The 26,299-nt window shown below is 32.2% G+C and overlaps 3 protein-coding genes across 3 annotated transcripts; all 3 read left to right on the top strand.

Moving 5' to 3' along the window:
* Positions 1-1,883: 1,883 nt before the first annotated feature.
* On the top strand, positions 1,884-2,912 carry LOC116419858 (olfactory receptor 5D18-like). The gene is made up of 2 exons (XM_031942230.1): positions 1,884-2,268; positions 2,347-2,912. The coding sequence occupies exons 1-2, from the start codon at positions 1,884-1,886 to the stop codon at positions 2,910-2,912; spliced, it is 951 nt and encodes a 316-aa protein (XP_031798090.1).
* Positions 2,913-12,050: 9,138 nt separating this feature from the next.
* LOC100927718 (olfactory receptor 5D18-like) lies at positions 12,051-12,995 on the top strand. The gene has a single exon (XM_003774322.1). The coding sequence runs from the start codon at positions 12,051-12,053 to the stop codon at positions 12,993-12,995; it is 945 nt and encodes a 314-aa protein (XP_003774370.1).
* A 5,398-nt stretch (positions 12,996-18,393) lies between these two features.
* Positions 18,394-19,326, top strand: LOC100928234 (olfactory receptor 5D18-like). The gene has a single exon (XM_012552986.1). It carries the CDS (start codon positions 18,394-18,396, stop codon positions 19,324-19,326), a length of 933 nt encoding a protein of 310 aa, XP_012408440.1.
* Positions 19,327-26,299: the final 6,973 nt, after the last annotated feature.

The following is a 26,299-nucleotide window of genomic DNA, read 5'->3' as shown; positions in this document are numbered from 1 at the left end:
TCATTGGATGTAACTCAGCAGAATGAATTATGTTACTAGACTTACACACATCAGAAAAGCTCCTTTGGTAGCTATTTAAATAAACCATTGGAGTAGATCCAGGCTTGAGACAAGGAGATCAGATAAGAAGGTGATGCAATAATCTTGGTGACAAGTGATGGATGTGGTGAGTATGTAAATAGAGAAAATAATTGCAAGAAATTTTATGCGGGTAGAAATATTAAGTTAACTCCATTGGATAAACTATATCCTCAAGTACGAAAATTTGAAGCAGACAAAGTTGCTGACTCATTATAATAATCTTTGGAACATCTCAGAGAATAGGGGAGACACTGTGACATTAGAAAAAGGTAAATGTTTCAATTACTTTAAGAACATAGAAATTGCAAATATGTAGGTCAATGGGATAATCTTAGATTCTCAATGTAGAGAAAATATAAACATTAAAACTATGGTTAGCAAACATTTAAACAAGGAAACTGTGATCATGAAGAATCAGCATATTTAAATGAAAAAGATAAAGATCAGAAATTCTTGTTTTCTTTTTGATGAAATTTCTAATTTGGTGAGCAGAAGCAGAGTTTATTTGATAAAAGGTGTGAGTTGAATTTGGCTTCTGCCATATAGTTGGTGTATGATCATGGATAAAGCATTAAATTATTTCATGGTAAATCTAACTCTACAAAATTTTAGGTAATTGATGCTCTGTTCACAAGATGGAGTTTTCACAAAGAATTCCCTACACAAATGAACGTTTAATTGCACACAGGGTAAGGAAAAGTAATTGATTGAAATGGCATTGTCACAGGTATGCTTTATGGAAATGTTAGATGAATTATCTTATGCAATATTTATGCTGAATGATAGTAAAATTTTGTGAATTCAGAACTACTTGAAAGTTAGACTTAAGTATTACTTATCTAATAGTTTTCTCTTGTCTAGAATGTCTGAATCATGATTCCATATGGGTGATCTAGGGATAGCTACTTGCCAAATTACAGTTTTAGATATTGGTTGTGAGAATAAGGAATCCAAGAAACATTATCAGGCCCCAGCAATGATCCAAAATATGTAAGATGGCTGTTATAAGACAAATATAAATTTTTGTTCTGAGTTTTCATGAATCAGCTTTATAAATCCCCCCCAAAAGGATTCATGGCTAAGAAAAACAAACCAATATGATTTAGAGGGTTAAACGTTAATATGAATTATGAGTATGTTATAGAAGCAAATATATGTTATGAATATTTTGGGACAATTAAAAGAACATATCACCTCTCTACAAGGAGATGATTCATATATTGTAAATTTCTTTAGTAAGATAATAATTAGTATTATTCTCAAGTCCTGGATACTTTTATGAACAATGGTTTAAATTTATATCAAAGGAAGATCAATTAAAATTAGGGCAAATTAAATAATTAATGAGAAGCTGAGGAAAAAGCATCATAACTATATTCATGTATTTCAAGGATTGTCTAGTAAGTCAATCAGTCAATTCAAAACCATAAGCTAAAATTTATGGAAAAGAATGAAATGGTATGATCCATGTGTAGGCTCATCAGTGTGGCAGCTGGAAGAGAGAGATTAATCCCAGAAAAGAAATGAGGACCAATAGATAAATAGTACAAAGAGACTTAGTTTTAATAGAAATTTCAATTTCAATTCATTTAGAGCTTTTCAATTTTTTCATTAATTTCCTTGAAACCAAATGTCTTAAAATAAGGACTCTAACAGATCATAAAGTTAAATATTGGAGGGTTATATTTGAATCATGTGTTGACATATATATATATATATATATATATATAGCTATAGAATTTTTTCCCTTACTTTTCATAGGCTATATTTGTGTGATTTTGAAATTCTCTCCACAAGAAATTATGATGAAAGCTAACCATACCCAGAGTGCTACCGTGATGTTCATCCTCTTAGGATTCTCTGATTACCCAGATCTCCAAGTGCTCCTCTTCCTGGTGTTCCTGGCCATCTATATGGTGACTGTGCTGGGAAATTTGGGCATGATTGTGATCATCAGATGCAATCCCAAACTCCACACTCCAATGTACTTTTTCCTCAGTCACTTATCTTTTATAGATTTCTGTTACTCCACTGTAATTACACCCAAATTTTTAGAAATCTTAGTTGTGAAAGACAGAAGCATCTCATTCATGGGATGCATCATGCAATTTTCTTTTGCTGTTACCTGTGTGGTGACAGAGATGTTCATGTTGGCAGTCATGGCCTATGATCGATTTGTAGCCATTTGTAATCCTTTACTCTACACAGTTACTATGTCCACAGAGATGTTCATGTTGGCAGTCATGGCCTATGATCGATTTGTAGCCATTTGTAATCCTTTACTCTACACAGTTACTATGTCCCAAAAACTTTGCACTCTTCTGGTCACCATATCATATTCTTGGGGCCTAATTTCTTGTGTGGTCTTTACTTACTCTCTCCTTATTTTGTCTTTTTGTGGGATTAACATCATTAATAATATTCTCTGTGAGTATTCTGCCATCCTCTCTGCCTCCTTCTCTGATAAACACTTGACTGAGGTAATTCTATTTAGTCTTTCCAATTTTAATACCTTTTGCACACTCACCATTATACTTACCTCCTATCTCTTTATTTTTGTAACTGTCATGAAAATGCCTTCAACCAGTGGAAGGCATAAGGCCTTCTCCACCTGTGCCTCTCACTTGACTGCTGTTACCATCTTCTTTGGGACTATCCTGTGCCTCTACTGTGTGCCTAGTTCCAAAAGTTCATGGCTCATAATCAGAGTAAGCACTGTTTTTTATACAGTAGTGATTCCCATGTTGAACCCATTAATATACAGTCTCAGGAACAAAGATGTAAAGGAAACATTCATGAAATTAATGAATATAAAATTATTTTCCCACTAAAATTATTATATCTGTGATATATGTACTTCTTGCGTGATGCTACAAGAACTGATCATGATATTTAATTAGCAAACTCATTCTTATTGTCCATTTTGTCTAGTATTCTGGTATTTGGCATTACAATCAACTGAAATGTGTACATGAGTGTGTAAATGAAGAAGAAATATGTAAAATAAAGGGAGAAAATCACAAGAAGAAAAACCAATGCCAACTGTAATGGCAACAATAACAAACAATCACATTCAGGAATGATAACAATAAAACATACTTCTGTAGCTTATTCCAAAATATGGAGCAAGGTTCAAGATCATATAGAAAGGTAAACATCTTAAATTAGGGGGTAAATACATTTTTTCAATAAATTTGATAGTTGTTTTCTTCAATGAATCTTCTCTCAATTTCATACAAAAAAATAAAACAAAGATAATAGTGAAGTAACAGAACAAAAATGCAAAAAGTAGATTTTGTAGCACTTATCTAAACTAACAGTTGAGGACACACTGGAGTTGGTAATAATGATATTGATAAGAAAATTAAGTCGTGATTTGGAGTTTGATCATTTGTGAGGTCTGTGAACACAATGAAGAACTAAAAATCAGATTTAATGAGTCAACAAAAAGTTGTTTCAGCATAATACACTTGACGTGGTAATGTGTTTGTGTATGTATTTGTATTTCTTGGGCTCAATATCATGGATAAGAAATGTACAATTTTAAACTATTATTTTGGAATGTAATTGCAATAAGATTTTGAATTACTTTGAGAGGAGGAAAATCTTTACACATTCAACTTTGGGATAAAAGGTAAATAGATATTTTTAATTAAACATAGAAAAAGAGTTTGAAAATTCAAGAACACATGTTGATTCAATACATATTTTGGTAAAAATTACTATAAAAATGTTTAAGTATATCACATGAATTTATCAGAATAACACCCAGGATTCTATAAATAAATGTGGGCTTATTTAAAAAAATCTCAATGATGATCTGAATATATGTTCAAACTTGATAAGAATTAAGATATAATTCCAATAACATTCTGAGATATCGTAGTCACAGTTAATTTTAAAATAACAAAGTTGATAACATTTTGTACAATACTATACTCTTTTTTAGTTCTGTAATGGTCTTGAAAATAATATACAATTTTAATGAGAACTTAAAAAAAACCCTACTGATTCTATGAATATGAACAAACACTAATGAATAAGGAAAACAGGATCAAACAGTAATTTTAAAAGTGAAGAGGCATTTAATTATTTTCCAGTCAATGTGTGCTTTAAAAATTGAAATATAAATAGTAGAAGCTTATCAATTCATATGTTTTAAAAATTCTTTTGTATTCTCTCACTTTTTTGTAACATATTTTTGTTTGTATTAGGAAAAATTAATGTAATATAAAATTTATATGAAAAATAAAAGAAAGTGGTATTCTTGAAAATGTAGTAGAGTATGTAGAGATAATGAAGTTGTTGATGGGGAATGGTTGATCTTACGGTGACTTGGCATAAAGGGAACATGGTTACAAGTGGAAATCAATAGAACTTGAATGATCACTTGGAAGTAGAGAGTTTCTTTCTCCATGAAATTATCCATATAGATGAAAAAGGGATTTTCCTAAGAAACAGGTATGACCATGTTAATTTCTCATTTATTGAATTTTAGTGGCTCCCTATTTTGTCCAGTATAAACTTCTCTTATTTTTTTCTCATGATAATCTGGTCCCAAAGTACTTATTTACTCTAATATGCTTTGTTCAATATAATTCCATAATTGGGTCAAATTTGCCTTCTTGTTGTTAAATAAAATTATTTGATCTTCCATCTTCATGACTTTGCACTTGCCATCTTCAGTAAATGAATTTCCTCTACCTCTGTCAAGTTTGTCTTTGTATCTCCACATGCTAACAGCATCCGATTCTATAGTAGGTTTTCAGTAATTGATTTTGATTGATTAATGATTAATTGTCTTTACATATGAAGATGTGCAATTAAACTTTCCGGACTGAAGATATTTTAGGAAAGAAATTACTGTCATATATTTTCTGGGCCAAAGTGAAACATGGAACATTTGTGAAATCAATCAGCTCAAGATTTTGAGAAGAAATTGAGAACTTAACTGGTTTTTAGGCTGGTTTCCCAAAGCTGTCTCCTGGTGTTCTGATCGAGGGAGCAACAGAAGTTTTACAGTACTACCTCATAAACATGGGTGTTCCAGAATTTTCTCTGTGGTGATTGCCAGAAGACTCCTTTAGATTCCAAGTATGACAATTTCATCTGAGAGCTTTTTCTCCATCCTTCTTAGTGGATCCAGAGCACAATTTTCGGTTTTCATCCATAGTGACATATTTCCTTTTATGTACAATGTTCCTTCTTAGGAAATTTTCTAGTCTCTATGTTTCATAATATCAAACCACTTGCTGGGCATCTCTAACTCTATGCCTTGTCACTATTTGCAAACACACACATACACACACACACACACACACACACACAGACACACACACTTTCATATCTGTCTCTATAGTATTTTATAGTATAATTCCCATAAAGAACATGGCAATTTGTTTTCTATGATCTATGAAATTGCTTAGAGGGAACCTGGCAGACTCATTATTTTAGATCATATTTTCCCATTAAATGAGACATTTACAGATAAGTGAAAGGTTAATAAAAGGAGATTTGTTCAGGATCAACCCAGAAATACTATTCAACAATGACACAATAGTATTTAAGTTGTGTAGGTAGAAACCCTGTCATTTCTTTGTGGCTATGAAGCTAACCAACAATACATGTCCCAATGACTCATTAGGTCTTGGAATATCACTCATGTCTAAAAAGGCTCTAATACTATATGGAGTGCTCTTTAAATGCCCTTAAGCGAATAAGAACCAAGGTCAATATGGGCAGAGGATAACAAACACTTTGTCAATCTGAAAAAAAAAAAAAAATGGAACTTTTGAACTTTTCCCACCTCCAGGTAAGAATCAAGGTCAATATGGGCAGAGAATACCAAACACTTTCTCAATCTGGAAAAATGGAATTTTTGAACTTTTCCCATCTCCAGGTTAATTATACTCTATTTTTGATTTGTGAAAAATGTTTATGAAAAACAAAACAACAACAAATTAGTCTAACTCTTGTTTGGGGAAGAATGTGAACATTAAAATCTTCTTTGAATTTGATTTCTCTGCCTTAAACTTTTCCCACCCTACCTATTCTATCATAATTATTGTCTTCAGCTATTAGTATATAATCTCCTTGAAGGCAAAGGCTGTCTACATCTCTTACATTTGTATCTCTACTACTTAGCATATGCCTCAAAAATGATAAGTGCTTTAATATGTTTTTTATTCATTGATTCATATTATGTCAGTTTTTTGAACAATATATAAATATATATAGACTGAGATGACAAATAAGTGTTTATATTAGATTCTAGCATTAATATATAAAATATAATCATATAATCACATGCAAATATATGTCTATCTATGTGTATATACATATATACATACATGGATACATATACATATATACATACATGGATACATATACATACTGCATGGATACATATACATGTGTGTGTGTGTGTGTGTGTGTGTGTGTGTGTGTGTATAATCTCCTATCTCCCTTGGGTGAAGCACAATGAATAGTAATTACTAGTATACTTTAATTTATTAGTTGACTCTTCTTCCAAGTAACACTGCCTAACCCATCTTCAAAGAGTAAACATGAGCGAAAAAGCTGTTTTCTCAAGGTCTTTAATACATTTAGTGCATTAGCATTTGATACAATAGCAAATTATTAGGGGAAATCTTTCCATGCAATTTTTAGGATACACCTGCTTCAGTCTTTCCTACTCTTGATTTTAAAACATTTTTGACATTTACTTGCCTTTTAAATTTCATGTCTTTCATATTCCTTAATGAACCATTTCTCAAGATCACTTCTTTCATTCCCTCCAAAAGGAATCAGGGTGACTCCTGGCAGAAATCTGAGTGCTGTGACTTTGTCTGTTTCCATGAATATAATCATCCTTCTATATCTGTATACCCAGCCTTGCTATTTCTGCTGAGCTACAATCCTGCACTACTGACATTTAAGCATCAACAAATTGGATGTGGTACAAGCATCCTCGAGATCTCATCTTTATTTATCCCATGTATCCAATGTTATGAATTTTTTTCTCTTTCTGCTATAGGATCCAGCTTATATTAACATTTTTACTGTTATATGAACTGAACACTTTGTCTTTTATATTATCTCTATAGATGCATATAAATATATGTATGTGTATATAAATAAATATATATATATATATATATATATATACAGAGAGAGAGAAAAGGAACTATTTAATAAAACCTTTTTTTTTTTATTTTACTGATTGACCATTGACATTCAACTATGTAATGATTGTAAAATCCTTCAACAATGTGGAATTGCAAATTCCCTTCTTCCAGATGTTTAGATGTTTCTGAATCTCTGTATGATCCCCAAGGTGGGAAATTTGGAGATGATTATATTAATCAGTTTCTACCTCAAACCTGAAATACCTCATATATACTCTTATTTTCTCTGAGCCACTTGTCAAATGAGATTTGCTTAGAGTTGTGGGGAGGAGATGATTGGAATTGTTCTCCCAAAAACTGCTACAAAATGTTATTAAAAAAAAGAGAACTGTCTCAGACATTTCTATGGTGACTGAGACTATAATTTTAGGATGATGGCCTATGACCATTATGAAAATGAATAATCTGCTACTATATAAACTTAATATCTATGCTATATCTGAGCTTATGTCTGAGTCTTTATTGTCACTGTGGAATGCTATTATTATTGTTATATTTATGTATTCTCCTTTATATTGACATTTCAGGAGCTATATTGAGTTTAATGATTATTTAAACAATAATTATCCACTGTTGCATTTATTTTGCTTACTGAGGTGGTTTAATGAAGAGAGCATAGGGCTTGATCATAGATATTCCCATCATGATTTTAAATTCTAATCCACATATTTACTAGCTACATAATTGGGCAAGTCAACCATGTTTGCTTCAGTTTTCCCATTTGTAGAATAAGCTGGAAAAGGAAATGGAAAGCATTCCAGTATCTTTACCAAGAAAACTCCATATGAAGGTCACAAAGATTTGGTTATGACAACGAAAACAAAATTTCATATTTATATTGATAAAAAATGTATTTTTAACTAGATGCATATCAGATAAAAGGAAAAATAAACATCTAAATAAATTCTAAATAGAATTGAATGGGTTAAAAGCTATCCCATTTTCAAATTTACTCAGGAGACATCAAGTTCTTGTTAATACCTTACTTTAATGTCCACGGAGAAAAACTCAGAAGATATTCTCTAGGGTCAAGTTCTCAAGAGTCCTAGATGCATATATAAGGTTCCCAGCACTGTTTTTAGACAGAAAGTTCAGGTACAGTATAATATCTTATTCCTTCTTTTTTCTGCCTACTCAGAGTTACAGTATGAAATGAAGAGAACTCTATGCTCCTTGCCCTCTCTATTAACATTTCTCTTGTTTGATATTATCAGTGTATGCCCACAACTGGCCTAAAACTATAGTCATATAAAATATTTTTTTAGTTTTATATCATCATAGAAACATTTTTACCCTCATAAGGCCTATTTATAATAATGATTCATAGCTAAGAAATAAATTATTCTGAAATATTCATTTTCTGGTAAGTAAATTTACTTCCATAGTCGTCTACTCATTAATGGTCCAGACAGAAAATTCCCTCTGAAATTCATGTCTATTCATCAATTATTATTTGTAAACATTCTACAGATCAATCACCGATGATTTTATAGACCAAGAAGGTAAGTGTAATCTAAAATGGACCACATCCTTCATGTAAATGTTATCATCAATGAAATGGTATATCTATTGAATAATGATAAGTGTATTAAAGCCATAGGGGGAAAAAGTCATTGAACATAATTTTTGACCTCAAGTGATTTAGAGTCCATTTAATAAGATAAGACACTATATTAAAGAATAAAATTCTATAACAACTAGCAACAGCTGAAGACCCAGTGAGTAATATATGAATAATTTTATAGAAATTTAGCACAGTGCCTCATCTCTTAGATGAAATTCCCCAGAGTATGGGATAAAGATGTGTAGATGAGACAGGAGGATATCTCATGGCAGAAGGGTATTGGTCAAATGAAGTTGTATTTGATTTTCCCTAAGAGGCCCATATTGACCACTGTTTTATTGGGATGTGGGATGTAGGGCACTCCATTTTCTCCTTATTAACAGTAGAGACAATTAAGTTGACACTAATAGGTTTGTCATTAAGTGCTATGTCCTCACCTCTTTACTCCAGACACTTTTCATGGGATCTACAAGTATAGGAAGTTATATGTACGCTATTATTTTAAGGCAATCCATGCAATGAAACATTGATTATCAAAGGAGGATGCAGTAAGAGACCAAAAATAAGCGTATTAGAAAATGAAATTTTAATGTTGAGACCTTTGACCTCAATATATCATATATGTAATTAACTTTTTTCATTTTAAAATAAAGCATAAATCTGCTCAGTCTTTCCCCTCCTAGTTCTCTTTCCATGTCTCTCTATGACCTCTGAAATCAAATGAAAATTCTCCTCTCATTACCTCTCATTTCTCCTCCAGTACCCTTTTGAGAAACTGGAGGAAAAATCTATGTCTCTTTGCAGTAATTAGCAAATAAATTTAAATATATAGATTACTAATAAAATTTGAGTAATAAATTGAGGGAAACCAATATTAATCAACCATGAAGTAATTGAAAGAATCAGTACTTGAATCTATCCATTTTTAAAAGAGATTTTAATTCCTTAAAAATATCTCCAAACAATTCTGAAAGAAAAAAGAAACTGGCTGAAATGAACCATTAGAAATGAATTCTTTTGAATTTCTTTCTCTTGCTAATGACTTTTTCTTCAATAAATGCATTTATAAAATTGCCTTTATCAATGCAACTGCTTATTTGAGTGGTAGATAATTGAGCCATTCCTATTCCTAGAAAGACTCTTTTTTTCCTGATGATTGTGGTGTAGCCAACAAAGACAATTAAGTTCCTCCTTATGGGTTACCAGAGGGATTATGGTGAGGAGTGGTGTGAAGGGGGAAGGAATAAAAGCTATTTACATTTGATTATTGAGTTAACTCCTAATGCCAAAATTATTTGAGTATATCAATAATTTTTTTTTTTTTTTGCCTGTGACAATGAGGTCAAACTGTGAAAAATTTCAGAATTTTTCTTTTTTAAACTGCTCCCATTTCACTGAGATTCATTTCTCTTAATGTCATATTGTTCCCTGCACATATCTTTCCAAACACAATGAAATTATTTCATTCAGTACAGTATATTGTCTTTATCTTTCTCAAATTCAAACTAAAAGAATGTAGGGGAGGGGAAAAAGGAAAAAAAAAAAGATGGGGAAGAAAAGGAGAGCAGAAGAGAGGAGGGGAGGGGAGAAGGAAGAAGCAGAAAATAGATAACAGAAGAGTAAGGAAATGGAGGGGAAGGAAGAGGAGTGCAGAAGAGGAAAGGATTTGATTCTAAAAAACAACAGACATTGGAGGAGAATTAATTTGAGGATTACATAATCAGATATGTGCTTTCAGAAAATCATTTTGGTGGTTTACTCAGAAGATGGATTGAATTGAGGAGAGGATAGAAGCAAATAATGATCTATTCGTAGGACATCAGCTGAGTGATAAGGACTTGGACTTTCTATTTAAATAGAAATAAGGAGATGAATGCAAGTTATATTTTGGAAACAGGCATAAATCAACTAGCACCTATAAAAGATATCTTCCAGATATAAAAATTATATATATATATATATATATATGTATATAAACATATATATATATGTATACATATATATACATATATATGTGCAAAAACATAATTTAAAGAGTGTTAACATCATGAAAAGGAAGTAATAATAAAAAAAAAATTTCAAAGTTAATCCATGGGGGTATGGGGGTTAATACACCCTATATGAAATTTTAATTCTTCCACTTTTTGACAAAAATTCCCAAATTGGTGTGAGAGAGTGTGAAATAGTGGGTGAAAAAGTTTGTGTGTTTTGTGAGTGACATTTCTATGCTCAGAATATCCTACACAGATGAAATGAGTGTTGTAAAAAAAAAAAAGCACAACTAAATTAATTGATAAAAATTTTGTAGAATTCTTTTTATCAATTAACTTAGTTGTGCTTTTTAAGCACAAGATACTAAGAGGCAGCTAGGTGGGGTAGTTGTGAGAGCAGAAGCTCTGAATTCAGGAGGACTTGAGTTCAAATTTGGTCTTGGACACCTAGAACTTCCTAGCTGTGTTACTCTGGGCAAGTCACTTAACCCCAATTGCCTCAGTGGGGGAAAAAATATTAGGTAAAACACATGATTTGCTTTATATGGAAATGATAGAGATATGTAAGATAAGTGAAATTTAATTAATTCAATTTGCTTCAGTATTATACCCAGGTCATGAATAGTTTTGTCTCATCTGAAAAGGAAATATATAGGGAAAGAACATATCAAAAACACAACTAAGCAAAAACATAAAAGTAAAGCTTGTTAAACTTGTAGATGACATAATTTTCAGAATAAGAGATATATGGTTGATTAAATAAGGACATACATAAATGTCTTGAACAAGTAGAACACAGGCTCAAAACTTAGATGACTGAACTAGAGAAAGACAAGTGAAATTTCTTAATTTTTGTTTCTATAAATCCAACTGGGGACATATGATTATGTACCAGTTTATGTTAAAACAACAACAACAACAAAAGTAAAACTTTTAGTGAATTAAAAGCTGAATTTAGAAACCAAAATAATTGGTAATTTGTTGTTGTTGTTATTGTTAGTGCTGAGAAAGTTCAACGATATCACATAGGTTGATGTACAACTGCTAATTCATCAACCATACTCTTTCCTTCAGAATCAATTCCCTGTTATTGTAGCTCTTTAAACAAAAGGCTATATAACCAATTTTCTATCTCTTATGGAGGTATTTTTTTCAGATTAGAATTATAGCATATGGCCATTAAGATTTTCCAACTATTAAATGCTATAATTTTCTTTAACAGGAACCATGATGACTGAAGACAGAAATCAAAGTACTGAAGTCATATTCATCCTTCTAGGATTCTCTGATTACCCAGATCTCCAAGTTCCCCTCTTCCTTCTATTTCTGGTTATCTATGTGGTCACAGTGATGGGAAATTTGGGCATGATTATGATCATCAAGATCAACCCTAAACTCCACACCCCCATGTATTTTTTCCTTAGTCACTTGTCTTTTGTGGATTTTTGTTACTCCACTGGAGTTACACCCAAACTCTTAGAAAACCTAATTGTGGAAGACAGAAAGATTTCTTTTGGAAGCTGTATCACACAGTACTTTTTCACAGCTACTAGTGTGTTGGCTGAAGCTTTTTTGTTAGCAGTAATGGCCTATGATCGTTTTGTAGCTATATGTAATCCCCTTTTATACATGATTACTATGTCCCGGAAACGATGCATGGTATTAGTGACTGGGGCATATGTTTGGGGAATAAGTTCTTCCCTTATATTTACCTATTCTCTTATTAGATTATCTTTTTGTGGGACTAACATCATTAATAATTTTCTTTGTGAGTATTCTGTCATCCTCTCTGCCTCTTGTTCAGATAGACACATTAGTGAAATGATACTTTTCATCCTTGCCAATTTTAATGTCTTGAGCACCCTCACAACTATCCTCACATCATATATTTTAATTTTTGTCACTATCTTAAAGATGCAGTCAGCCAGTGGGAGACACAAAGCCTTCTCCACCTGTGCCTCCCACCTGACTGCCATCTCCATCTTTTATGGGACCCTGCTCTTTCTCTATTGTGTCCCCAGTTCTAAAAACTCATGGCTCATAATTAAAGTGACTTCTGTATTTTACACAGTGGTCATTCCTATGTTGAATCCACTAATATACAGTCTTAGGAACAAAGATGTGAAAGAAGCTGTCAGGAAACTAATGAGCACCAAAATATGTTCTTTCTAAAATGATTTACTGACTTGGTGAATCTGAGATCAACTTCTTGGTGTCTGAAAAATTTCAAGCTCTTTTACACTGGGTGTTTAACTTTTAGGTCATTTCTGTAAACTTGAGAATTCTAGATCTCAAAAAGAGACAGAGGAAGATAAATAACTAAAAAGGAGTTAAGTGACCTGCCAAGGGTCACATAGCTAAAGATTATCTGAGTTCAGATATGAATTCAAATATTTCTGACTCAATGCTCCTTTTCTATCTACTGAGACACCTAGAACCCCAAGAAACAATGATAAAGGATAGCAATATACATACATAGTATACATAGAATATACATGATAAAGAGTAGCATATACTTATTAATTCCTATTATACTTTTATTCCAGATAATTAGTGTGTACATAAAAAAGGAGATAAAGGGTTAAAAAAAAAAGCAAGTGAGTTTGAAAAATGCATATTAACTTTCTTAATTATTCAAGGAAATGTCCTAGGCAATCATTGCTGTAAAGACAAGATAACAACAATGACATGAGTGGAAGAGTCTAGGAAATACACACAGACACACACACACACACACACACTCATACATATAGGCAGACACACTCCAAATTGAATGGATAAAGATGGCTCATCCTTTTTCAGTGTGGACAATTACATGGAAGTTTCTGCCACTTTAATATTCAGAGAATAAAATAGTTTCCTCTTGTTTTCACACTTTAACTTGCCTCTTGGATTGAGGTCTTTCAATACATAGTTTAATACTCCATAGGAATGACTCTTTTCTTTCATATATTACACATTTTGGAACATTTTCCATTAAAAAAAAAATAGGCAGTTTCAAATATTCAGCAATTTCTTTCTTATGGAGGTCCTCCTTGATTTTTTACGTTACTTATATATGGAAATGCCCTACACATGTGTTTCCTATGACCCTTTATTTAGTGCCATTTAAATTGTTTGGTGCTGCTGATTAGGTTTACCCCCAAAGTCCGTCAATTTTCCTTTACAAATCCTTTGTTATTTTCCTCTTTCTTTTCTGTGCATCTTTTCATACAAAATGACTACTATGGAAATGTTTTACATAAATGTTTTGCATGATGGGGGAGGAAGTAATGGATATTGAAATTCAAAACTTAAAAATTTGTTAAAAACATTTTAAGATGTCATCCACAAAAATAAAATATTATTTAAAAAAAAAGAAGATTGTAAGATTACATCATATTCATTATCATTATCATTCACTTTTTGGTTAGCATTTTTCTGCAGGGAAACTAATACCCATGAATATTATGTGGTATCTACCAGAAATTCTTCCTGCAAAAACTTCAGAACATATGGTTCCACGAGGCAGGTACATACAAAAACTAATAATAATAGACTTTAACTGCAGGTCAAAGTCCAGGGGCAGTTACAATGGAGATCACAGAATGTGAGAAGAATGAAGATTGCCTATGGATGTGGAGAGCAGAATTATCAGCAAAACTTAACTTGTGCAAACAATGCATAAAAGGATAGACTTTATTTAATGGGCAGGAAGAGAAAAGGTATCATTGACTTGTAGGGAAAAGTAGGTAGAAAGATATAACACTATCTTTAGAGAATAATAAGCAGAGATATTTACTATTAAGTACAGATTCATATAGATAATGCTTTGGAATATTATGTTGGAGATGAACCAAATCTACCATTATGATGTCATTTATATCTCCTGCCAATGGAAGTCAAGTGTTGTTAACTAAGTGGTGCTTATGGGATAAAACACTGGACCTAGAATCAGGGAGATCTAACTTTAAAAAACACTCTCAGATGTTTACTAGAAATGGAACCATAGGAAAATCACTTCACTTTTTGTCTCAGCTATTTTTGTCTATTAAATTGGGGTAATAATAATACTCACTTCTAACAGTTGTTAGGAGAAGTAAATGAGCTAATATTCGTAAAGCACTAAGTTCATAGAATTAGTAAATGCTATATAAATCTCATTATTAAGGGTTAATAACTATATATGAATAGAACTACTGAGCACTAAAAATAATGAGAGAGAAAAAGATATAAAAGCTCCTGATTTAAAGAAGATTGGGTAATATAATGAGAAATCATAAAACAAATAAGCAAAACATATTTTTATCCGTCTATATTTATGTATGGTTAATTGGTGGTAATTAAAAGGGAGAGAGAACTAACATTAAGGGGAATTAGGGAAAGCTTCAGGAGAAGGTAGGATTTTAACAGGGACCTGTAATAAACCAAGGAAGCAACAGATCAAAAAAGAGGAGGAAGTAATTCTAAGTAACACACTTAATATGGAGCAATTATTGAGTTAGATGATTCTCTACAATACTTTATTTTAGAATTGTCCCCTGTTGCTTCATCTTGGGAGACTGTTAATATTAAAGATAAGTTGATCAAAAACAAATAATATGAATGGAAAAGAAGATTGTGACAGTAACCATCCCCTATGATTTTGAGCCAACAATATTCCCTAAAGTCAGAATTTTCTTTGATTAATTGTTTGGGCCCTAGCCAGGAAAGATTATTATTCTCTTGCATTTATGTTATCATGTTTGTTGAGATACAAGTAAAATTGAGAGCATCCAGAGTAAGACAGGTGACTTGCAGGGTAGGAACATGTGTCTCTTGATTTGAGTTTTGCCTCAAAATAAAAAGACATTTATTGTCTTCCTTCAGTTAGTTCAAAATGCATTTTAAGTTTTCATTTTTGATACATTCTCATTATTGTCTTGATTGAAATTCCCTTCAGATTTGGGGGAAGATGGCATTTTCTTCTAATGGTCATTGTCTACCAAGCCAAACTCATCATTCAGAGATTCATGGATCTAGGAAATAACCGTCTTTAATTTGATGATTCCAGTAGATGTGTTTGGGAAATCCATTTTTTTTTTCTTTTCAGAAGCAAGAAAATTCTGCTTCCAGAAAATTTCTGCAAATTCCTTGATCTTAAAATACTACCAGGCAAAAGAGGTAGGTGCTTTTCTCAAATCCTCCTTTTCCTTAACATCATGGCACATTCAGTGAATAGTTACTGTTTTGGGATCACTGTGCTAAGCCCTAAGAATGCCAAAAAAATATCAAGTTCTGAATTTAAGAGCTCATAGTCCATGTGGGAATAGAAGACAGATAAACACACACACACACACACACACACACACACACACAAAAAACTAATAAGGATTCAGAAACCATAAACTTAATGTCTTTTTTTTACTAATATCTAATAATAATAGGTATAATTGGTTTTTAGAGAAAGTGCAGTTATGAATATCAGCTATTCAGGAAACCCTTGTGAAAAGGATAAATTGTAAGTAATCCTAAAGGCAATGGGGAGTGAAGATGAGAGATATTTCAGGCAGGGCCAATTTCCATGAGTAAAAGCAAGAAGGAAGGAATAAATAAATGCCTTCTCCCTCCCCCCCAATACATAATAGGTGTAATTAGTTTTAAGAGAAAGTGCAGTTATGAAGACTAATTATTCAGAAAACCCTTGTAAAAGGGGCAAAGTGGAAGAAATCCTGAACACAATAGAAAATGAAGATGAGGGACATTTCAGGCAGGACCAGTAAAAGCAGGAAGGAAGGAAGTCATGTTGTATTTCAGAACATTATGATTATTATAATGTGGCTGAAACATTACCAGATTATGGACATAAGACTGCGAAAGTAGATATTGTTTAGAATAAATAAGGACTTGAATGTCAGGTAATGGAGTCGATGATTGATTATAGCTTTTCAGATTCTCTGGTACAGAGACTTAACTGGATAATACCAAAGACTTTTCTCTCATCAAGTCTCAAATGAAGGTATCAGGAACTCGGGTTTCTGACTCAATTTTTTTTTTTCTTTTTATTTTCCAAAGGAACATAGGCCTCCCCCAATATCTGCTCAAAGTATCCTGGAATTAAAGAAAGCCTTGTCTCTTATCTCTTCCCATCATGCTACAATTAATGCTAAATCTATTTATGCATGTGTCACATTTCAAAATCAACGATGGGGGGCAACTAAATAACACAATGGATAGACCACCAGTCTTGTGGTCAGGAAGACCTGAATTCAAATGCAGTCTCAGATACTTGAGGCTTACTAAGTGTGTGACCCTGGACAAGTTACTTTACCCTCAAAACAAAACAAAACAAAAAATACACAATCAAGATTAGTAGATAATCAGTTTCAGATAAATAGGCAGTGACCATCTAATTTTTTGACCTTGTGGATATCACCAACACAATAAATGGAAAAGTGTTTTTGACTATCAGAATTATGTTAGAAAGTATAAATTTCTTAGAATCATAAGAAAGGCAACTAAACGTGGGCAGGATTCACATAGAAACTTTATTTCTGGAGTGTGATTACCTAACTGTATTTTTTCAAAACATTCTCAACTGTCTTAAAAGAGAAAAGGACTGATGAATTATCAGATTCCTGTGTATTTGGGGAATATATCCAAATTAACATAAACATATTTTTAATAGACCTGAGCAGGGTTTTTGTATATTTGATACAGATTGAGACAATAGAAAAATACATTATATCATAAAAAGCAGGTCTGGTGTTTTTATGAAGTGTTTTCTTTAGGTCTCATTCTCTGTTTGTAAATCACATAACTTTCTAAGAAGAAGATAAAAATATATATTAAGATTTGGGGAGGAAGAAAAATGAAAGCACGAATGGAAAATGTAGTATTTTGGAAAATATTCCTCATGCCCCCTACCTTTTTCTTCTTTTTCTTCCTTTCCCATCATTTCAACTTTCTTCGCCTTTAAATTATGAGTCCATCTTATTTCCCTTTCTCCTCAGCCATCCTTTTTGAGTATCTCGAAAATCTGATTTGATTTAAGATGTCAATAAATATTAAACTAGTGAAATATAATAATAATAATCATTATTATTATTTGTTTTTGCAATTGGGATTAAGTGACTTGCCTAAGGTTACAGTTAAATATCTAAGGCCAGATTTGAACTGAGGTCTTTCTGACTTTAGGTCTGGTACTCTATCTACTTTGCTATTATAATTATAATTATTGTTAATTATTTTGTCTTGACCTTTAATTTCTTTGGTTTAAATAGATTTCATTGTGAAATCAACTTTTTTCCAAAATACATTGACATTTGTCCTGTTACTTGGGATGTTAACGAGTTGCAGTTAAGGGATTGTTCCACGGTCAAAGATTAGTATAGGTCAGAGAGAAGATAAGAATCTAGAACTTTCTGACTTTAAGCCTGATCTTTTATCCATTAGAAAAGGTTGGCTTTCATAGCAGAAACATGCAACTTCTTTAAATGTCCTTTGATTGTCATCATTTATTTTAGACAACCTTCACTTCATTACCTATGTCATTTTCATTGTACTATTCTTCTTTTCAGGATTTATTTTTAAAATTCTTTCAAATTTAGCCATGAGGACCTGTGACAGAAATCAGAGTACTCCAGTTATTTTCATTCTCGTGGGATTCTCTGACTACCCAGAATTTCAGATCCTTCTCTTTTTGGTGTTTTTGGCCACCTATGTGATCAGTGTAATGGGTAATCTTGGAATGATTGAAATCATTATTATGAATCCCAAGTTACACACTCCAATGTATTTTTTCCTTAAACACTTGTCTTTTGTGGATTTATGTTATTCCACTGTTGTTACACCAAAGCTGCTGGAAAACTTAGTGGCAGAAGATAGGGCAATGTGTATCTCAACTTGCATCACACAATTCTTCTTTTTTGCTAACTGTGTTTTGACTGAGACCTTCATGTTGGCAATGATGGCATATGATCGTTTTGTGGCCATTTGCAATCCCCTTTTATATAGTGTTATCATGTCCCCAAAACATTGTGCTCTGCTAATGACTGCAGCATACATCTGGGGCCTTTTTCTCTCTCTACTCTTCACTTATTCTCTCCTTATATTATCTTTTAGTGGGACTAATATCATAAATAATTTTATATGTGACTATTCTGGCATACTTTCTGCTGCCTGCTCTGATAAACACTTTAGTGAATTGATACTTTTTATAGTGGCAAATTTTAATATGTTGAGCACACTCATGGTCATAATCTCTTCTTATGTTTTTATTTTTGTAACTGTGATGAAGATGCATTCAGTTAGGGCAAGGCATAAAGCCTTCTCCACTTGTGCCTCTCACGTGACAGTTGTTGGAGTCTTCTATGGAACAGTCCTTTTCCTCTACTGTATACCCAACACTAAAAGCTCCTGGTTCACAAAACAAGTGGGCTCTGTTTTGTATGCAGTGGTCATTCCTATGCTGAATCCCTTGATATACAGTCTGAGGAACAATGAAGTGAAGGAAACAATCAGGAAGTTAATGGACAAAAAATGATTTCTCATCAATTATTAATATCATTACCATCCTCCTGAACTTTACCATTATCTCTACCAGCCCTAATATCAATATAAATTTCAATTACAACAACAGGACTAGCCATAACTAAACTACAACATCAAAATCTATTGCTTAAATATTTTGTTTGAATTGATAGTTTCATTGTCTTAAATGAACAAAGAATACAGTCAGAAGCTCTAATCATATATTTATCTGGTATTAAGAATTGACTCTTTTACATGTGTTAAAGTTTGTGAATTTATACCCAAATGGGAAAAAATGAGGTGAAAAATGAAAAATGAAACAAAACTAAACAAAAATTAGCTGCTCAATCCCTTTAAACATTACTATTACAGGGAATGTTCACCTTGATTACATCACCATAAAATTTATCTCCCTAAAACAATGGAGAGAATACAAAAGTGTCATTAATTTTCTATTCTTGATGTTGATGCAATTCAGTACAATGGTAAACACCCTAATAAAAACACCATATTTTCTGAAAATATTCACATAATATCCTTTTTGTGAAATGTACTTCTTTGTTAGCTCTCCTTTTTAGTACTTCTAACTTCATTTGAATATCACTAAAATTACCACCTTCTAAAGACAAACATTTTCTAATTCCTTTTATTTACAATAATGTATATTCATTTTATACTTAGATAATATGTGGATGTGCATGTGTGTATACATATAAACACATCCATCCAGACCCCTTCATATGCAGATATGTTCAGAAATATTATTGTTGTTATAGTTATTTATATTGTATAAGAATTATAGGTGTTTCTAATGATGACTGCATAGATTTAAAAGGGAACAAATTATTTTCAATATGATCATTTTGTTCAAGCAAGGAAGATTTCCCCACCAGTAAATCTCAAGCAAATATCTCTTTAATCATCATTAGCTTTTCAAAGCTCATTTCTATATTTCTGCTTCCAATATGTTCTGATTAAAAGAAAGCTGTAAAATGCTACTTTGAACCTAATTCTGTTTTTAAATGGATCAATATTGTGTTAATCCAAATATTTATCTCATTTGAAAAACAATAAATGCATATTTGTGAAGTAATATTTATTCTATATTGTTATGTGTCTGCTTATTTGTTAGGGTAAGTTAAATTTGATCATTTTGGGGGAGCTAAAGAGAGATCAACATGATAACATGGAGCATGAATTTGAATTTTCATATGCCTGAAACAACAACTACAACAACAAAGGCAACAAAAATCTGTTTCTGGCACAGGTTGAACATTTCAGAATCTCAACATTTTAGACTTGGATTATAGGTTTGTTCTCTGGTTTGTTGATGCAGGTGAATAGAAGATAGTGATAGTCTGTGTCTAAAAAAAAAATCTGGTGCAATTTCTATTATGTGAATGTAATTTATACACATGTTCTTTGGTATTTTCAACTATGTCCAATTTTCCATGATTCCATTTTGAGTTTTCTTGGAAGATACTGGAGTGCTTTGCCATTACTTTTTCCTGACTATTTTATGGATAAGGAAACTGAAGGAAAAAGGAATTAAGTGACCTGCCAAGGGTCACATAGCTAAAGGTTATCTGAATTAAGGTATAAATTCAAGCATTTCTGATTCCATTCTCTTGTTCTATCCACTGAGACAAGTAGGGACCAAGGAACAATGATAATGATAGTAATAATAATAGAATATGAATAATAAAGTATAGCACATACTTATTAATTCCTATCATACTCTTGTTCCAGATAATTAGAGTGTTCACAAAAAAGGAGATAAAGAGTAATAAAAAACAATTGAATTTGAAAAATGCCTAACTTCCTTAACTATTCAAGGGAATGTTCTCAGCCATTAGTACTATAAAGGCCACATAATAATCATGAGAGGAGTAGAAAAGTCTAGGAAACATACACACACACACACACACACACACACACGTACACATACACGCACAAACTCACCCCAAATTGAATGGATAAATGTAGCTCATTCCTTTTCAGTGTAGAGAAGGACATGGAAATTTTTGCCACTTTATCTAATATTCAGAGAAAAAAGTAGTTTCCTCTTGTTTTCACACTGTAACTTGCCTCCTGCATTGAGGTCTTTTTTTTTTTTTTTTTTTTTTTTAATAGCCTTTTATTTACAGGATATAACATGGGGTAACACAACATTAACAATTGCCAAACCTCTTTTCCAATTTTCCCTCTTCCCCCCCCACCCCTCCCTAGATGGCAGCATAAGAATGTTAAATATTTAAAATATAACTTAGATACAAATAAGTATTCATAAAAACATTATTTTGCTGTACAAAAGAATCAGACTCTAATTATTGTACAATTAGCTTTGAAGAAATAAAAAAATGCAGGTGGGCATAAATATAGGGTTGGAATTTAATGTAATGTTTTTAGTCATCTCCAAGTTATTTTTCTGGGGCATAGCTAGTTCAGTTCATTCTGCTCCATTAGGAATGATTTGGTTGATCTCGTTGCGGGGATGGCCTGATCCATCAGAACTGGTCATCATCTATATTTTTTTAAAGTTATAATGATCTCCCTGGTCCTTCATTTCCTCACATCAGTTCTTAATCTCTCAGGCCTTTCTGAAATCATCCTGTTGGTCATTTCTTACAGAACAGTAATATTCCTAATTTTCAAACCCAAATTTTCAGCCATTCTCAACGTGGACATCCATTCAGTTTCAGTTTCTAACCACTACAAAAGGGCCCACAAACATTCGTGCACATACAGGTCCCTTTCCCTTCTTTATAATCTCTTTGGGATATAATCGTAGTAACACTGCTGGATCAAGGGATGCACAGTTGGATAACGAGCATAGTTCAAACTCTCTCCAAAAAGTTGGATTCGTTCCCAAAATCCAAACAATGCATCAATTCGTTTTCCCGTGCCCTCAACAATCATCATTATTTTTCCTGTCATCTTAGCCAATCGCAGGTGTGTGTGGTATCTTAGAGTTGTCTTAATTGCATTTCTCTGATTAATTTGACTTGGAGCATCTTTCTATGACAGAAATAGTTTCCAATTTCTTCATCGGAATTTTTTATCTTTTGACCATTTTCAATTGGGAATCTTGATTTTTTATAAATTAAATTAATTCTCTATATATTTTGGAAATGAGGTTTATCAGAACCTGACTTAAAATATTTTCCCAGTTTATTGCTTCCCTTCTAATCTTGTCCTTGTTTTGTTTGTACAAAAACTTTTCAGTTTATAAATCAAATTTTCTTTTTTGATCAGTAATGATCTCTAGTTCTTTTGGTCTAAAGACCTTCCCCTTCCAAAGGTCGAGGGTAAACTATCCTATGTTCCTCTAATTTATTAATAATTTCATTCTTTATGTCTCCATAACCCCATTGACCTTATCTTGGTGTATGGCGTTAAGTATGGATCAATGCCTAGTTTCATATTAGTTTCCAATTTTCCCACAATTTTTTATCAAACAGTAAGTTCTTATCCCAAAGCTGGGATCTTTGGGTTTTCAAAGACTAGGTTCTATATTTGTTGACTTTTTATCCATTAATAATCTATTCCCCGATCAACTAATCTTTCCTTAGCCAATACCAAATAGTTTTGGTAACTGCTGCTCTATAATATAATTTTAGATCTGGTAAGCTAAGCCACCATATTTGATTTTTTTCATTAATTCCCTTAAATTCTTGACCTTTTTTTTTCCATATGAACTTTGTTTTTTTTTCTAGGTCTTAAAATAGTTTTTTGGGAGTCTATTTATGCGCTAAATAAATAGATTATTTAGGTAATATTGTCATCTTTATTATATTTGCTTCCCTATCAAAACATTTAATATTTTTCAATTGGTTAGATCAGACTTAATTTGTGGAAAAGGGTTTAATTTTTCTCATAAAGTTTTGATTTTCCCTTGGCAATAGATTCTAAATATTTTATATTATCAGTAGTTACTTTAAATGGAATTTCTCTTTGTAACTCTGATTTGGATTTTTTAGTGATATATAAGAATGCTGAACTTTTGGGTTTTTTTAAAACCAACAACTTTGCTAAAGTTTGGATTATTTCTAATAACTTTTTTAGAGAATCTTGGGGGTTCTCTAAGTATACCATCATGTCATCGCAAAGGTGATAATTTGGCTTCCTCATTGCCTATTCTTATTCCTTTAATCTCTTTCTCAGCTCTTATTGCTATAGCTAGCGTTTCTAATACAATATTAAATAGTAACGGTGATGTGGGCACCTTGTTTCCTCCAGATCTTTGGGAATGGTTGCAGTTTGTCTCATTCATATATCACTGATGGTTTTAAATAGTGCTGTGATTATTTTAAGGAAAATCCATTTATTCCTATACTCTCAATGTTTTTAATAGGAATGGATGTTGGATTTTATCAAATCTTTTCTGCATCTATTGAGATGATCATATGGTTTTTGTTAATTTTTTCTGGCCAATTATATTATGTTTTCTAATTTGAACCAGCCCTGCATTCCTGGTATAAATCCTACTTGATCATAGTGTATTATCTTGGAGATGATTTTCTGTAGTCTTTTTTGCTAATATCTTATTTAAGATTTTACATCAAATTCATTAGGGATTGGTCTATAATTTTTCTTTCTCTGTTTTTCAGCCTAGGTTTGGTATCATACCATGTCTGTGTCATAGAAGAATTTGGTGGATCCTTCTTCCCTTTTTATCAAATAATTTTATAGCATTGGGGCCAATTGTTCTTTAAATGTTTGTAAAATTCACATTAAATCCATCTGGTCCTGGGGATTTTTCTTGGGATTGTTTAATTGCCTGTTCTATTTTTTTCAAATGGGACTATTCAACAATTACTTCCTCCTCTGTTAGTCTGGGAAGTCTATATTTTTTGGAGGTGATCCACCTTAGATTATCAAATTTATTGGCATAAAACAAAATAATCCTTATTATTTTCTAATTTCCTCTTCATTGGTGGGAAAGTTCTCCCTTTTCATTTTTTTAAGACTATAATTTTTTCCTCCCTCCTTTTCTAATCAGATTTACCAAAGGCTTATCTATTTTATTGGCTTTTCCTTAGAAAACTCTTAGTTTTTTAATTGTTCAATAGTTTTTACTTTCAATATTTTTAATTTCTCCTTTTAATTTTAAATTTCCAATTTAGTATTTGATTGGGGTTTTAATTTGGTCTTTTTTTAGTTTTTTTAGTTGCAAGCCCAATTCATTAATCTTTTCTTTCTCTGTTTTATTCAAGTAAGCCTCTAAGGATATAAAATTCCCTCTTTTACCCTTTGGCTGCATCCCAAATTTTGGTATGATGTCTCATTTGTCATTATCTTGGTGAAATTATTAATTGTATCTATAATTTTGCTTTAAATATTCTTTAAGATGAGTTGTTTAGTTTCCAATTACTTTTGGTCTATTTCCCCAATTTTTTTTTTTGAATGGTTTTATTGCATCATGATCTGAAAAGCATTTCTATTTGTGCTTTCTTGCATTTAATTAGGTCTTTATGTCCTAATATGGTCAACTTTGAATAGGTTCCATGAACTGCTGAGAAGAAAGTATATTCCTTCTATCTCCATTAATTTTCTCCAAGATCCAACATACCTAATTTTTCTAATATTCTATTTACTTCTTTAATTTCTTTCTTATTTGTTTTGTGGTTTGATTTGTCTAATTCTGAGGTAAGGTTGAGATCTCCTACTATTACAGTTTTGTTGTCTATTTCTTCTTAATCTCTTCTTTCCTTTGGGCAGTGCCTCCCTTGGTGCATATATGTTTAATATTGATTTGCTTCAGTTTATGCTTCTTTAGCAGGTTAGTTACCTTCCTTATCTCTTTTTTAGATCAATTTTTACTTTTGTTTGATCTGAGAAAGGATGGCTCCCCTTTTTGACTTCCCTGGAAATAATAGATTTTTGTTCCAGCCTTTTCTTTTTTACTCTATATGTTCCCCCTGCTTTAAATTGTTTCTTGTAAACAACATATTGTAGGGTTCGCTTTGATCCAGTCTGCTATCTGCCTCCTCTTTATGGTTCATCCCATTCACATTTCGTTAAATTACTAAATCTTATTTCCTGCCATCCTAACCCCAGTTGTCTTTCATTCTTGCCTCCCCCAACCCTCTTCCCCTTTTAAACTTATGTCCCCTCTTGTTCCGATACTTATCCTCTTTTAATCCCTCCCCTCCCCCTTTGGTCTTTCCCCTTCCTTCCATTCTCTTTTTCTTTTCCTTTTCCTCTCCCCGTTTTAATGGGCGGGAGAGAATTTCTCTAAAAAATTCAATTATTTTTTCTTTGAGCCAACTCTGATGGGAGTAAGATTCCACAATGTTCCTCCCCTTTCTAAATTCCCTCAGATTGATAAGTTTCCTTAGCCTCTTTGTGGATGTGGTTTCCCTCTTTTTTCCCTCCTTCCCACCTTATTCTGCCATCTCCCTTTTCCTTCTACTTCCCTTTTTTATTTATATCAGTACAATCAAATTTTAATGTATTCTTTTTGTATATCCCAAACAAAATACAATTCTCAAAGTTATTTTTACCTTTTCTGCATCTCTTGAGTTCTATTCTTGGAATCAAATTTTTGTTTTAATTCTGGTTTTCTTCAAACAAATGGAATTCATTTTTTATTAAATTCCATCTTCTTCCCTGGAAAAAATGCTCAGCTTAGCTGGGTAGTTTTCTTGGCTGCATCCAAGTTCTTGGCCCGAATCATTTCCAGGCCCTTCTTTCCTTTAATGAGGAAGGATCTTGGGTGATCCTTTTGTGGCACCTCGGTATTTAAATGGTTTTTTTGGCTGTTTGAAAATTTTTTCCTTAATCTGATGTTCAAATTTTGCCCTATTCCTTGGGGTTTTTATTTTAGGGTTTCTTTCAGAAGGTGTTGATGATTCTTTCAATCCTATTTTCCTTCTGATTCTATTACATCTGGGCAGTTCTCTTTGATTTCTTGTAAAATAGTATCTATCTTTTTCATCTGTTTTCAGAAAGTCCAATAATCCTCAGATTATCTCTCCTGATCT

Source organism: Sarcophilus harrisii, chromosome 6 (genome assembly GCF_902635505.1).
Source record: "Sarcophilus harrisii chromosome 6, mSarHar1.11, whole genome shotgun sequence".
In the NCBI taxonomy this organism is placed as follows: Eukaryota; Metazoa; Chordata; class Mammalia; order Dasyuromorphia; family Dasyuridae; genus Sarcophilus; species Sarcophilus harrisii.
Note: the sequence above shows the minus strand (reverse complement) of the source record. Positions and strands in the feature narration are given on the sequence as shown.

Coding starts and splice junctions, on each gene's coding strand:
- LOC100927718 (XM_003774322.1), top strand. CDS start 12,051: ATGATGACTGAAGACAGAAATCAAAGTACTGAAGTCATATTCATCCTT.
- LOC100928234 (XM_012552986.1), top strand. CDS start 18,394: ATGAGGACCTGTGACAGAAATCAGAGTACTCCAGTTATTTTCATTCTC.
- LOC116419858 (XM_031942230.1), top strand. CDS start 1,884: ATGATGAAAGCTAACCATACCCAGAGTGCTACCGTGATGTTCATCCTC. Junction 2,269..2,346: donor TGATCGATTTGTAGCCATTT/GTAATCCTTTAC, acceptor ATCGATTTGTAG/CCATTTGTAATCCTTTACTC.